The sequence below is a fragment of the Hyperoodon ampullatus genome, assembly GCF_949752795.1.
Source record: "Hyperoodon ampullatus genome assembly, chromosome: 1".
Classification (NCBI taxonomy): Eukaryota; Metazoa; Chordata; class Mammalia; order Artiodactyla; family Ziphiidae; genus Hyperoodon; species Hyperoodon ampullatus.
Genome location: NC_136914.1, coordinates 41171752 through 41186062, shown reverse-complemented (window position 1 = coordinate 41186062; position 14311 = coordinate 41171752). Strand labels below are relative to the sequence as shown.

Below are 14311 nucleotides of genomic sequence, written 5' to 3'. Positions count from 1 at the left end.
TTTGTACTGTCCTTGCATTCCACGAAGGTTTTCCTTCTTCAGTTTCCCTTCAACTGAGAGATGTTTGTTTTCCTTTTCGAAGGTCTTTTCTTTGGCTCACTTCTCATTTTATCATTTCTTCTCCATTTATCCACCACTAGCTGCAGACCTCTGTGTACTCAGCAGCAGACACATTCTCTGTCCTCATAAGCATCCACATCACCCCCTTCACTCCCTCCTCCCAGAGGACTAAACGCTGCCTTCTTTATGGGTCAGCAGATCTTCTAAGGTCACTGACCCACAACTCACTTGAGACTTTGCATCTCTCTTGTCACTGTAGCCTTTTAAGAAGGTGTTTTTACTTTTGATTGTTTTTGGTCACTGGGTAAGACACCCTCAAAACTTATATAAACACCACTACCCTGCTCTGCATTCTTGGCATATTTATGATGGATGAGGAAACCTGCCCACCTGAGGTGCTACCCTCACCCACCCAAAACTAACTTTAAGATAAAAGGAGGCAGGTACAAATGGAACTGCTGATATATATACACATTTTCACTAGGCAAATGATTTCTCCAGGAAACAGACCCCCCAGTCACATTTCCTGGAAGACATCTCAATCTTTTTTAAAAGTATAGAGATCACTTAGGAAAAAAAGGAAAGCTAGTAAATGAAATAACAAGTCACCCTGTTAGAATCAAGTGTAAGAAATGAAATCTCTGGACATGACATGGGCCAAGATAGAAAGGTAAGACTTCTCAGGAAAGTGACAGCTCTACTAAGTATAGAGCCAGATTAATCCAGAGCATGGGGCTTCTACCCAGTTCTCTGTAATGTAAGGGAGGAATGTCTATCCATGTCCACCAAAGCATGTTCATAAATCCCCATCTCTAAATATGTGTGAGAAATAAAGACTGCCTCCTTCTCAAACTCGGAGAGCTCAACTATAAAAATCAACACATAATAGATGAGATAAGACATATTCAAAAGGCATCTTAGAGACAAAATGTTTCCCACAGCAGAAGCAGAGAGTGCAAGGACTCTTCAGTAACCTTATCGATCCCATTAGCATATCTAAAGAAAGAATGTGTCAATCAGAAAGGGGATTTGAGGTGGAGGGCAGAGAAGAAATGAGACTGGAGGGGAGTACTTGGGCAGAAGGATTCCCTGCGGTCCAGAGAGGAAAGGGCTCTGATTCAGCAGCGCGAACGTCTGGCCCGCCTGGCAGACGCGTCTCTAATGGAAAGATGGGCCATCTGGCCATCAGCGCAGATGCCAGCACATTCAGGCGCCTCAGACCCACTCTTTACTCTTGAGTCTGAGATCAGCACGCAACCTCCTGACCTAATTATGGACAGACTTCCTATGGTCCTTCCTTTCTCCTGTGGGGATAAAGTTTACTGATTCTTGGTCTCCTTGGGATACTTATTCCACTTACAGTTGTCTCCTTCAAAATGAGTTAATGCGTTGACATTCTGGTGTATATCCTTCAATTTCCTATGAGTTTGGATGATGTGAATTAACATTCCTAAATTCCGTGAGATCCTGGGCACTGTCATGACCAGTTCTGTACTTGTCATGACCAGTTCTGTAAGGCTGGGGACCAGCCCCTTAACAGCAGTAAATTCATGAAGGGAATAAAAGGGTGAGGGTGGGAGCTTCTTGATAACCAGGCATCCAGCATATTTGGTAATATGGCAATAGTCCATATCGCCACATGCCTCTCCAACCCAATTCAGGATAATGATGAGCAAATATTGGACATGTACTATGTATTTATACTTTATACGTTAAATCTTCAAAATGCCCTTTTGAGGCAGGAATTATTATTTCCTATTATTATTTTATAAATGAGAAAATTGAGGCTTATAAAGAGGCCCAAAGTCACACAATTTGCGAACGACAAGGACAGATTTCAACCCCAGGATTGTCTGTTGCCTGTTCTGCTGGAAGAAGTAATTCAAATCTCATGTCACCATCAACTAGAAGGCATAACTGGAAGCCAGCATGACTACTTTTCATAGTAGGGAACAGGGCAGCCCTCTGCAGAGGATAACCGATCACCAGAGTCCCATCAAAACATACTGAGAGTGTGGATTCCGCTGTCAATCCTCAACAGATAAATGCCAGTGTTCTCAAGTTGGACTTTGGGTTCCAGTGCCAAAGTGAGTTCAAAACCTTCAACACTCTTCTGGGCACATAGAACAGACCTAATGGTTCTGAGCCTTCCAACCCATCTATTTGAGAAATCGGCCACTGTGTTTGGGATGACTGCTTGTTTTACTCAAATCTTGACCCACAAATAATGGACCTATGCCTAGGGCTGGCCAATAATAATAAAAATAATAACAGCAGCACCTGTTGCTACCATGAGTTACCATGTAGAGTATTTCATTAAAGCATTCTAATCACCTTGTAAAGTAGGTATTTTAATCCTCAATTAAAAATAAGGAAACTGAATCTTTAATAAGGTTAAGTAATTTGCCCAAGATCACATAGCTGGAAGATGGCAGCCCTAGAATTTGAACCCAGGCCTGATCTGACTCTGGTGCCTATGCTTTGAGCCACTCTGCATCACTGGCCACCAGAGAAGCAAGCCCTGAAGAGAAACCAGACACAGCCCAGCACACTGCGGAGAGTCACTAGAGCCTGGGGACATGGTGGGACCACACCCACGGCTGTGTTTTTGTGGTTGGGAGGAGCTGCTGTTGCCCTGAGCAAGGGCTCACACCCCTGAGGAGTGAATGAATGCAGGCGCAAGTGGTCCCCTAAGAGACTATATGAGACGATGAGAAGACCAGCTTACTGTTCACATCTTAAAAACAGCATGGGGCTTCCCTGGTGGCGCAGTGGTTGAGAGTCCGCCTGCCGATGCAGGGGACGCGGGTTCGTGCCCCGGTCCGGGAGGATCCCACGTGCCGCGGAGCGGCTGGGCCCGTGAGCCATGGCCACTGAGCCTGCACATCCGGAGTCTGTGCTCCGCAAAGGGAGAGGCCACAGCAGTGAGAGGCCCGCGTACCGCAAAAAAAAAACCCAAAAAAACCAAAATCGGCATGGTTTGGTTAATGACTCCTGAAGTTCCACCAACTTAAACATTCTCGAGTACTATAACATTTAGTTGTCATGTGATGCAGCCAAAACCTGATTAATGAAGAAATATCCAAACAAGCAAAATATGTAAGCCCAGGACTTAGTAGGTCAAAGTAATAACACTCAGGTGGCCTGGTGAAGCTGAACCAGGAGCATCTAGACTCCTGCGTCGCTCTTCCACTCACCAGCCCTGCCACCTTCAGTAACTTACTTAACCTCTTGCGTACAAAATGAGGATAATGATAGCTATCTCACCAGGTTCTTGCACAGGTTCAATGAACATATTTACCTATGTTAATATAAAACATCTCCAGCAATGCTTGGCTTGTAATAATGATTGAAAAAAATTTTTAACTTCCTTCCCTTTTCCATATGTAATTCCTTCACCACGAGTTGTTTTCCTGGAACTAAGAAGCTTCTTACTCTAAAGCATCATAACCAATCACAAGCCAAACCTTTTCCAGCAGAGGAACCACCACTATCACAGCCAGAAAAACAAAACAAACCAAACCAAACAAAAGCGGGAATACACTTGTTTTGATGACCTACCCCGCAAACCGCCGGGTGGGTGAGGCTAATGGAATGCTCGTAAGGCACCAAGCCCATGGCTTTCTCCTGTCCCACAGGGAGACGACACGTCATAGAGTCTGACCACATCGCGGATCAGGGTCACGTCTCATCAAGCCCCGAAATGTATAAAATACAGTGAACCCTGCCAAGCCAGCCCCTGCTGGGAAAGCCAGGGTTTCACAAGACAGTAGCGTCTGAAATGTCTTCATAAGCTGCAAGATGGGCAAGAAAAAAAGGAAAATTGCGCGCGGGCTAGGGGCGGGGGGCGCCATAAGAATCCACGTGGCGAGGTTTAAAGAACAAGCTCTTTAGGGCGGGGGGAGGCGGAGGAGGGATCTGGCGCGCGCCCAGCCTACCTGCGCACCAGCAGCCGCAGGGTCTTGTAGGATCCTTTCACCAGGGAAACGGCCTCCCTCCGCGAGCTGCTCAGCACCACCGCGTTGATGCGCACCACCTCGTCCCCGGCCCGCAGTTTGGAGCTCACCAGGTCCGCTTTGCCCCCTTCTTCGATCTGCTCGGAAAGATGAGAATCCACAGGTGAGTCGCCCGGGGCCCTAGCCTGGCCTCCCACAGAGCCCGCTCCACCGGCTGCAGCCACGCCCTACTCCCATGGCCAACTTCCAGAAGGCAGGGATGGATGGCCTCCTGTCTCCACACCTTCCAGCCCCCAGCCTGCCCACAGAGGGCGCTCGGAAACCTAGGCTGAAGGGATGAAAGAACTCGGTTTCCGTCCACAACCACTCACGACCTCCATCCAAAGTCCCTCAAAGTAACTGTTATATTCCTTGAGAAGTTGCGTTCTTCTTACCTCATTTATTTTGTATTGTCTAAAATGCTAACTCATGGGGTAAATAAACTGTGGTACCTCCGGACAATGGAATATTATTCAGCACTAAAAAGAAATGAACTAACAGTCCATGCAAAGGCATGGAAGAACTTTAAATGCATGTTATTAAGTGAAAGAAGCCAGTCTCAAAAGGCTATATATGGAACGATTCCAACTCTATGACATTCTGGAAAAGGCAAAATTATGGCAACAATAGAAAGTTGAGTGGTTAGATAGGTGGGAAGAATAGGCAGAGCGCATAGGATGTTTAGGACAGTGAAACTATTCTGTGTGATACTATAAGGTTGGATACATAACATCACACCATAGAACATACAACACCAAGAGTAAACCCTAACGTAAGCTATCAACTTTGGGTGATAATGATGTGTCATTGTAGGTTCATCAGTTGTAACAAATACACCACTGTGATGGGGATGTTGATAATGGGAGAGGCTATGCGAGGCAGTGAGGGGCAGGGGATATATGGAAACACTCTCTACTTTCTGCTCAGTTTTGCTGTGAACCTAAAACTGCTATAAAAAACAGTCTATTGAAAAGTGGAATTCATTCAACAAAGTGATTCAACACTTGCTGTATGCCAGAAATTGTTCCAGGAACTAAGGTTGTAACAGTGGACAAAACAGACAAAAACCCTTGCTCTTCTGGTTCTTAGGGCAGAGGCAAGAAGCAAGCACTAAACATAATTATCAAGTAACTGATGTGTTATGTTAGAAGTTGGTGAAGTGCTTTGGAAACCAACAACAAAATAATGCTTGATCCTGTGGTGTGTCAATAATGATGAAAGGGAATAAAAAGGGAAAAAATAAAACAAAAACAAAAAACAAGTAAACAAACCTGACCCATATTTTTTCTTTTTTCAATAATTACTCTCCAGAATTGCCCCCATGTTCAAAAACCTTCAATAGGTCTCAATATATATAAAATAAACCAAATTCCTATAATAATTTTGTGAATTTGGTCCTCACCAGCTTTTATTTTAGCTAAAAGTAATACTTTATTTTTAAGATAATGTTCACTAATTTATTATTAAATCACTATATATTCATTAGTTTATCATAAAGGATGAAAATAATTCAGAAAATGTGTAAAGGGAAAGGGAAAAGCGAATCTTACCCTGGCTCCCTCCATGTTACTCTCTAAAGGTAACCACTATTTACAGTGTAGCTTATGAATTTCATATACAGATGGTCCCTGACTTACTATGGTTCAATTTACGATTTTCCTACTTTACAGTGATGTGCAAGTGATACTCATTCAGCAGAAACTGTACTTTGAATTTTGAATTTTGAACTTCTCCCGGACTAGCGATGTGTAGTCATGATGCTGGAAAAGGCGGCAGCCACAGCTCCCAGTCAGCCACGTGATCACCAAGGTGGATGATTGATACAATGATAACCATTCTGTAACCTTACAACCATCCTGTTTTCACTTGAAGTATAGTAGTTGATAAATTACATGAAATATTCAACACTATTATTATTATTATTATTATTTTTTTTTTTGCGGTACTCGGGCCTCTCACCGTTGTGGCCTCTCCCGTTGCGGAGCACAGGCTCCGGACGCGCAGGCTCAGCGGCCATGGCTCACTGGCCCAGCCGCTCCGCGGCATGTGGGATCTTCCTGGACCGGGGCACGAACCCGCGTCCCCTGCATTGGCAGGCGGACTCTCAACCACTGCGCCACCAGGGAAGCCCTCAACACTATTATTAAACAGACTTCGTTTTAGATGATTTGACCAACTGTAGGCTAATGTAAGTGTTCTGAGCATGTTTAAGGTGGGCTAAGCTAAGCTGAGTTCAGTAAGTTAGATGTATTAAATGCATTTTCGACTTAACCATATTGTCAACTTACAATGAATTTATTTTTACATGACCCCATTGTAAGTCAAAGAAGACCTGTATATATATATTTTTTCTTTTTACAGAAATACCACACTATACACTCGTCCTCAACCATTTTTTGGCATTTAACAGAGAGGCATTAAACTGAGGTGGTTAAGAGTTTGAGGAACCAGACAAATAGCCTAAAGGAGGAAGTCACTTATTCTCTCTAGGCTTCAGACGTCTCCCTTATGAAGCAAGGATAATAACAGCACTGCCTCACAGCGCTGCAGAGAGGATTAATGAGATGAGCCACATGAACTGGTAAACATGGTTCCTGGCTTATGGTAGGATTTCAAAAGTGATAGCTATGGTTATCAAAAATCATGTATCATGAAGATACTTCCATTTATATCAGATTCTACTCTAACATCTTGGTATGATTCATTTAGCTATTCTTTGTCGTTGGTCATTTCCCCCTGCTTTTCTATTCATTCTACTATCCCTGCCGACCTTCTATAAATTCACCTTTCCCCCAAACACACGGGGCCCACTCTAACCTCAAGGCCCTACACCAGCAACTCAGATTTCCCTCTACCTGGATTGCTCCCCACTACCTACAGCACCCATGGACAACTATAAAAGCTGCAGTGTACCCTCAGGCTTAAGAGCTGGGGCTCTGGAATCAGACTATCTGGCTCTGTCGCTTCCTAGCTGTGTGACTTTAGCCAGGTTATTTAATCTTACTGTGCCTCAGTTTCCTCTTCTGTACGATGATAGTACTTACCACAAAGACTTTTGTGAGGATCAAGTGAGTTCATGCAAGTAAAGGGCTTAAACAGTACCCAGCACATAGTGCGTATTCATTAAAGGTGAGCTCTAATGACTACCCATTCTTTGAGGCCAAGTTCAAATCCTGTCTCCTCTAGGCCTTTTCATGCCTCTCATCAATACCCACTCCACCCCTTTGCACCTGCAATCTGTCTTTTAAGAAGTATCCCCTTACACACCATTGTAAAGCAATTATACTCCAGTAAAGATGTTAAAAAAAAAGAAGTATCCCCTTTTCCCCCCATTGTCAGAGAACCAAATAAATAAAACAAAAAACTGTAGTGACATCTAAATAATTTATTATTTTTATGCTACTTTAACATACTGCTTGTCTTTCAGTGGAGATATTTATGTCTGTGCCTATTCCCTGTCCATAGTCCCACCCCATCCCCAGCTTGGCTGTGAGCTCTGAAGATAGGAACCTAGACTCCATCTTTACATACCCCAGAATGCCTCCCCAGAGCTTTGTGCACAGGACCTCCTCGTATTGGTTCACTCATGCAACAAAGATTCACTGAGCATCTACTGTGTGTCAGGTATGGAGCTAAAAGCTGAGGGGACAATGACGAACACCACAGATACAACAGTTCCGTTTAAATTCCAGTTTGTAGAACTGAATCCCCTCTGTATTGTTTGCCAACGTTTTCAATAAGATGAGAACGAAATGAGACCTAGGAAATGACCAATTTCTTACATAAAAAGGAAGTCAAGGGCTTCCCTGGTGGCGCAGTGGTTGGGGGTCCGCCTGCCGATGCAGGGGACGCGGGTTCGTGCCCTGGTCTGGGAAGATCCCACATGCCACGGAGCAGCTGGGCCCGTGAGCCATGGCCGCTGGGCCTGCGCGTCCGGAGCCTGTGCTCCGCAACGGGAGAGGCCGCAGCGGTGGGAGGCCCGCGTACCGCAAAAAAAAAAAAAAAAAAAAGGAAGTCAAGAAAAGCTCATTTGTGTAGTTTATATCATGCTCTTCTCATGACTGATTTAATGCGAAAGCAAATGTTACGAGGAAAAACGGTATAAAGAGTTTCATTGTTCACTGTTCTGATAAACTATTTCCATAACACTTTGTATTTACAGAGTTTCTCATAATCTCTTCATTTTGTACAGAACTTTGAGGCTTAAAGTGCTTACTTTCAACAAGTCAGGAAATTCCCTGGCAGTCCAGTGGTTAGGACTTGGCGCTTTCACTTACGGGGCACCGGGTTTGATCCCTTAGTTCCTCGAACTAAGATTCCGCAAGCCACGCAGCGTGGCCGAAAAATAAAAACAATTATTTATAAATAAAACTGAAAAAAGTGGGGGCTGGGATGATTTTTTGGTATGGTATTTATTTACCAACCATCAGTTGGGCACCTGCTCTACGAATTGATTCTCATATCTCTCCAAACTCTCTCTGATTGATTCATGCTGTCTTCAGGTTTTAATTCCTACCAGAGATGACTTTTAGACCCTTCCTCTAACACTAAGCCCTTACCCTATATTTTCAGTTTCTTTTTTCCTCTTCCTCCTTTTTCCTCCAAAGACCCCTCCTCCATCATGAAACTTCTCCTTATCAACCCAGATTGAGTCTCTCTCTTTCTCCTCTAAACCATTTCTACCTGCCTGGAGACAAGCCACAGCACAACCTTTGTCATGGGTATTTCTGACCATGCCCCATCCCCTCTTCTAGGTTTTAAACTCCTAGAGGTCAGAAACTCTTTCATCCCAAATATCTTTTGAGCATCTACCATGTGTCAGGTGCTGTTCTAGGACTGGTGAAATGTCAAGGAAGGAAACAAGCTTTATGTTCTCCTTTCTTGGAGTTTACATTCTAGTATGTTCTTAGTATATTTCATACCTTTGTATTAAAATACTTACACATTCATGGAGGCAGTTCAGAGAACATACAGTGATCCAAACAAGGCTGGGTTCTTTCTGTTCTTTGGGTGTTTCAATTCATCCATAAACACAACTCTTCCTGGGAGGCCAGGCGATTTCTAGTGAATCCTAGGAATCCTAGGAGGTCTGCTTGGTGCTAGGAGTTACCCAGGGGTTCTCCCCAGTAGGCTCAAGTGAGCCTTGAATTGAGCCAGTTGGGCACCAAGTGTAGATCCCTCATCTAACTCCTTTCAGCTAACCACATTAAGGGCTGCCATATTAGTCTGTGGACTACCTAGGACCCCCATGTTCCCCTCCTCCTCTGCCACTGGCCCTTCTGCTGCCTTCCTATTTGGCAGCATCAGTGTCAGTGGGTATTCTACCTGTTGGTAACTCAGATAGTATACCTGGTTGCCAAGAAAGTTGAAGCTATTGGCTAAAACAGGGCTGTGAATCACCATAACCTATATTGTTGTCTTCATTTATTATCACAAATGAGAAATTGAGATATTGAGATGCATTTGCTGATGCAGTGGTAACATAATTGATTTCAATCTACTGAGGCTAACTAAATGCATAAATCTTTTGTTTTTTTAAATCTATGAACCAATCAAAATTCATGAATTTCTTTATTATTATTATTATTATTTTGGCTGCATTGAGTCTTCGTTGCTGCACGCAGGCTTTCTCTAGTTGCAGCGTGCAGGGGCTACTCTTCATTGCAATGCATGGGCTTCTCATTGTGGTGGCTTCTCTTGTTGCGGAGCGTAAGCTCTAGGCATGCAGGCTTCAGTAGTTGTGGCACACGGGCTCAGTAGTTGTGGCTCGCGGGCTCTAGAGTGCAGGCTCAGTAGTTGTGGCACGTGGGCTTAGTCGCTCTGCGGCACGTGGGATCTTCCCAGACCAGGACTCGAACCTGTGTCCCCTGCGTTGGCAGGTGGATTCTTAACCACTGCACCACGAGGGAAGCCCTGCTTAAATCTTAAGTTTATGTCGATTATGCACACTGTTTATCTAAAATCATTATTATAACTTTTTTAAACAATTCATATTTACAAAAGGTTTAACAATAATTCTCTTGAACGAGTCATCAAAGAGGATTATACCTCTAACCTCAAGCTCTGCTGATACTGTCCATCAACAAGACTCAGTGAAAAATGAAGCTTATTATTTTAAACCTTCGGACCAATACTTGAGCAGCTAAAGAGGTCACTGGCGTTGTTTGTCCAATTTCACCTGCAGAGAATTTACTCATTCCAAGAATGTGATTGTCCACAGGTTAAATGACTTCAGATAATGCACCATGTACAACTGGGTGGGAAATCCCTAAGCTAACAAACTAGGGAGAAGGCGATTATACACCTGGAAAATGGCACACTTCTTCCCTTCTCAGATCGTAAATGCATCCACACATGTAGGATTAAATTGATTTTGCTCTTATGACCATGTGAGGGGTTGGTTTTTGAATCATTTATAGTCTTTCACATTGCGGGACATTTAGCACCTAACACAGGGCCTGCACATAATTAGTGATTGATAAACATGTGTTGAGCAAATCTGGGGAAGCTGACTTTAAGGAGATACAATACTGGGTGATACATGCCATGATAGAAATATATTCAAAATATAGGTCTAGGCAAAAAATAGGTAAAGGGGAGAGTTGTCTGTCCGTGTCAGCAGCTGGATGAGGCATGTGAAGGGGCAAGAAGTCAGGCCCATCTCCTCCCTTCTCTCTTAACCCTGGTAGCCCAATCTAAATGCAGAAGCACAAAGCTGCCATTGGGACGGGTCCTGTGTTCTGCTTCTCCAGGCTCGTGCCCTCCAAAACCAAATGCCTCGACTCCCTGCCCCCCAGTCCTGTCCTTCATCTTATCACAACAGCATCAGCTGCAGCATCACCGCCATCAGAAGCACGTCATGGGCAGCAACCTAGCGACTGTGTTGCAACTTCGATTAGATCAGGTCACGCTGCTCCGCATGACCCTCATCTCCACACTCAGAACAGAAAGCAAGGTTCTCCCTGTGCACCGCAGACCCTGCTGGATTTGGCCCTCCTCACCTTTCCACTTCCTTTTGCTCTCCTCCTTGCTTACCCCACACCAGCCCTCGGTCTCCTGGTGGCATGTGCAGTTTGTCAGGCGCACTCCCGCCTCAAGCAGGCTCTTGTACCTGCTGTTCCCTCAGCCTGGGATGCTTTTCCCTCAGGTAATCACTCGCCCTTCTCCCTCACCTTCTCCAGGTCTTTACACAAACTCAGCTTCTGGAGGAGGCCTTTCCTGACCACCCCTCTAGAATTACAACCTCTTCTCTTCGTGCCCATCTTTCCTTTTTTTCTTTAGCACTTCAATCATGATCTAACTCACTATGCTTTTTACGTACGTGTCTTGTTTATCACCTGTCTCCCCAACAGAATGTCAGCCCCATGGGGGCAGGGACTTGGGTCTGTTTTGTTCGCTGCTGTGTCCCCAGTGCCCAGGACAGCGGACAGCATGGGGCATAGAGCTTGCTCAATATTTATTGTATGAGCGAACGAGTCCTCATCATCATTGCTATCAATTGTTGAGTGCCTTCTGTGTTTCAGTAACTTTACTTCATCATCGTAAAAGTCACAAAGCCTCTGTAAGATATTATAATCTCCTTTTTCTAAACAGTAAGGCTCAGAGGGGTCAAATGACCTGCTGAGGGTTGCAAAGTCAGTAAAACAGCAGAGCTGAGGCTGCAAGTCAAAGGTCACGCTCGCCAGCCTCCTGCCTTGAGAATCCCCCAAGTCTTTGTCCTCACGCGAACACATCTTCACTTGTAGGCCTGATCCTTCGCGTGCCCAGGAAACCTGACACCCAACACGCCTGCCTTCTGACCCTCCTCTTTCGGGTATCCTAAGAACTCCAGAGCTATTACATGAGCTCACAGGTTCAACAGAATTCACAGCTTACACATGAGAAAGAGTTGGCATTTCAGTGCCACTGGGACAAGGAGAAGACCTGGCCAAGTAAAACTAAACATGGAATGGTTTCCATTCATAATTCTATCTGGAGTCTTAATTAAAATCGAACTCATCCTGTAGACATCTACCACAATTGAATTTCACCTGCATTCTAACGTCTGAATTCTTGAGAGATTGCTTTTTCTTTCCTGACTACTTTCATTCCTGGATGATCCCAAGGGAGGAGTATGGGGAGGAAAGGGTAATTCAATAACTCACAGTCAATCCAATGAAACATACAATTTGTTTGCTGTTTTGTGTGATTGGCGACTTGAGGAGAGATACACTCTCCATAACTGCAAAATTATATTAAAGGAATAAGAAAATACAGAAAGAATAAAAAAAAAGTAGATAAAGAAATCTATGGGACTTCCCTGGCAGTCCAGTGGTTAAGACTCCATGCTCCCATTGCAGGGGGCATGGGTTCAATCCCTGGCTGGGGAACTAAGATCCCGCATGCTGTGCGGTGTGGCCTGAAAACAACAACAACAACAAAGAAATCTATTAAAAATCTTTCAAACAAAGCTGTTGCTTTTTATTCACTTGGAATTATCGTTACAACCTGGTAGGTATTCTTGGTTTTAAGCTGTACATAAAGTAGGGACAATGAAATAAAGTGAAATTAATAAAAGTTCCTCCAAGGAACTATATCTGGCTCTCGGGTCCTATGAAATGAACAAGCATTTCTTGGACCCCAGAACTAATAGCTGGACTTTAAACAAAACAGAGAGACATCCCTACGAGTCGCACTGAGTGACATGAGGATACAGGTATGATGCCTCCCTTTCTCATCACCTGCTTCTTGTCTAACCCCAAATCGTTAGGTTTATACTGTTGAAGACTCCTTTTTCAGGTCATAAAATGATGTGTATTGTAGTGGAAGAAAGAACACTGGGTTAAGAGTCAGGAATCCTGTGCCCTAATCCAGACTCTGGCCCTTTTTATCTGTAGGGTCCCGGATGAGTCTCTCATCCATAACATGACCTGTTCGTCATCTATTCCCACTTAAGATGACCAGCAAGGAAAATTCCACAGTTTTATTTTAAATTGGAATACGTATACAACAGTTACTATTTAAAATTATATAGTCACTTTCTTTTGTTATTTTCTAAATAGGAGGTATATTATTTCATTTTTTTAAAATAAATTTATTTATTTTATTTACTTATTTTTGGCTGTGTTGGGTCTTCATTGATGCTTGTGGGCTTTCTCTAGTTGTGGAGAGCGGGATCTACTCTTCGTTGTGGTGCACGGGCTTCTCATTGCAGTGGCTTCTCTTGTTGCGGAGCATGGGCTCTAGGCATGCAGGCTTCAGTAGTTGTAGCTCGCGGGCCCTAGAGCGCAGGCTCAGTAGTTGTGGTGCATGAGCTTAGTTGCTGCGTGGCATGTGGGATCTTCCCGGACCAGACCCGTGTCCCCTGCATTGGCAGGCAGATTTTTTTTTTTTTTTTTTTTGCTGTACGCGGGCTTCTCACTGTTGTGGCCTCTCCTGTTGCGGAGCACAGGCTACGGACGCGCAGGCTCAGCGGTCATTGCTCATGGGCCCAGCTGCTCCGCGGCATGTGGGATCTTCCTGGACCGGAGCACGAACCCGTGTCCCCTGCATCGGCAGGCAGACTCTCAACCACTGCGCCACCAGGCAAGTCCCAGGAGGTATATTATTTCTTTTCCGAGGCTCATAACCTGGATGGAAAGCCCAAGAACAGAGGTAGAAGCAGTGTGGTGTGTAAAAACTGGGGGCTCGAGAGCCAGACCACGTGGGTAAGAATCTCACTTCCAATACTGAGTGTTCTTGGGCGAAATACACATCATGTTTGAGCATCCATCTCTTTAGCCTCAATATGGGAACGAGAAGACTAACCACACAGAGTTAGTGTGAGGGTTACATGAACTAACACATTGAAGTTTCCTTACACATAGCAAGGGCTCCATAAAAGTGTTTCCTGAATTACGGGGTTTTGTGGTTTTATTTAATAAGTTTAATACTTTTCTGACTGTTTCCACCACAAGAATGTGGTGGCAACTGCAGAGACCAAGGGGAAGAAATTTGCTTGGAGGGGGAAACAGGATTTACTTAAAGTCAAAGAACAGGAGTTAACTTGATTTATAAGTGAAACAGGAGATAGTCTTTCCTTTGGAGGGAAGCTTTTATTTCAGAGAGTGGTCCCAGGGCAGGAAGTTACCCAGTGACACCTTATGGACCATCCAAATGAGCTGCAGCCCCTGAAAACCTAGACATGCCCACAATTCTTGATTTACTGCTCATTGGGCAGAAGGATCTGATCTCAAAGGTAGGATAAAAGTCAAGCTTCACCTCAGCCACTCAACAAA

General features: G+C 44.3%; 1 protein-coding gene across 1 annotated transcript in view; it reads right to left on the bottom strand.

Moving 5' to 3' along the window:
- Positions 1–14311, bottom strand: part of SHROOM3 (shroom family member 3) — a gene marked incomplete at its 5' end in the record, with an annotated part of 318759 nt that overhangs the window by 194648 nt on the left and 109800 nt on the right. The window contains one exon of the mRNA XM_079709194.1: positions 3999–4153. Within this exon, the coding sequence (XP_079565320.1) occupies positions 3999–4153 (155 nt within the window). The remainder of the gene's footprint in view (positions 1–3998; positions 4154–14311) is intronic.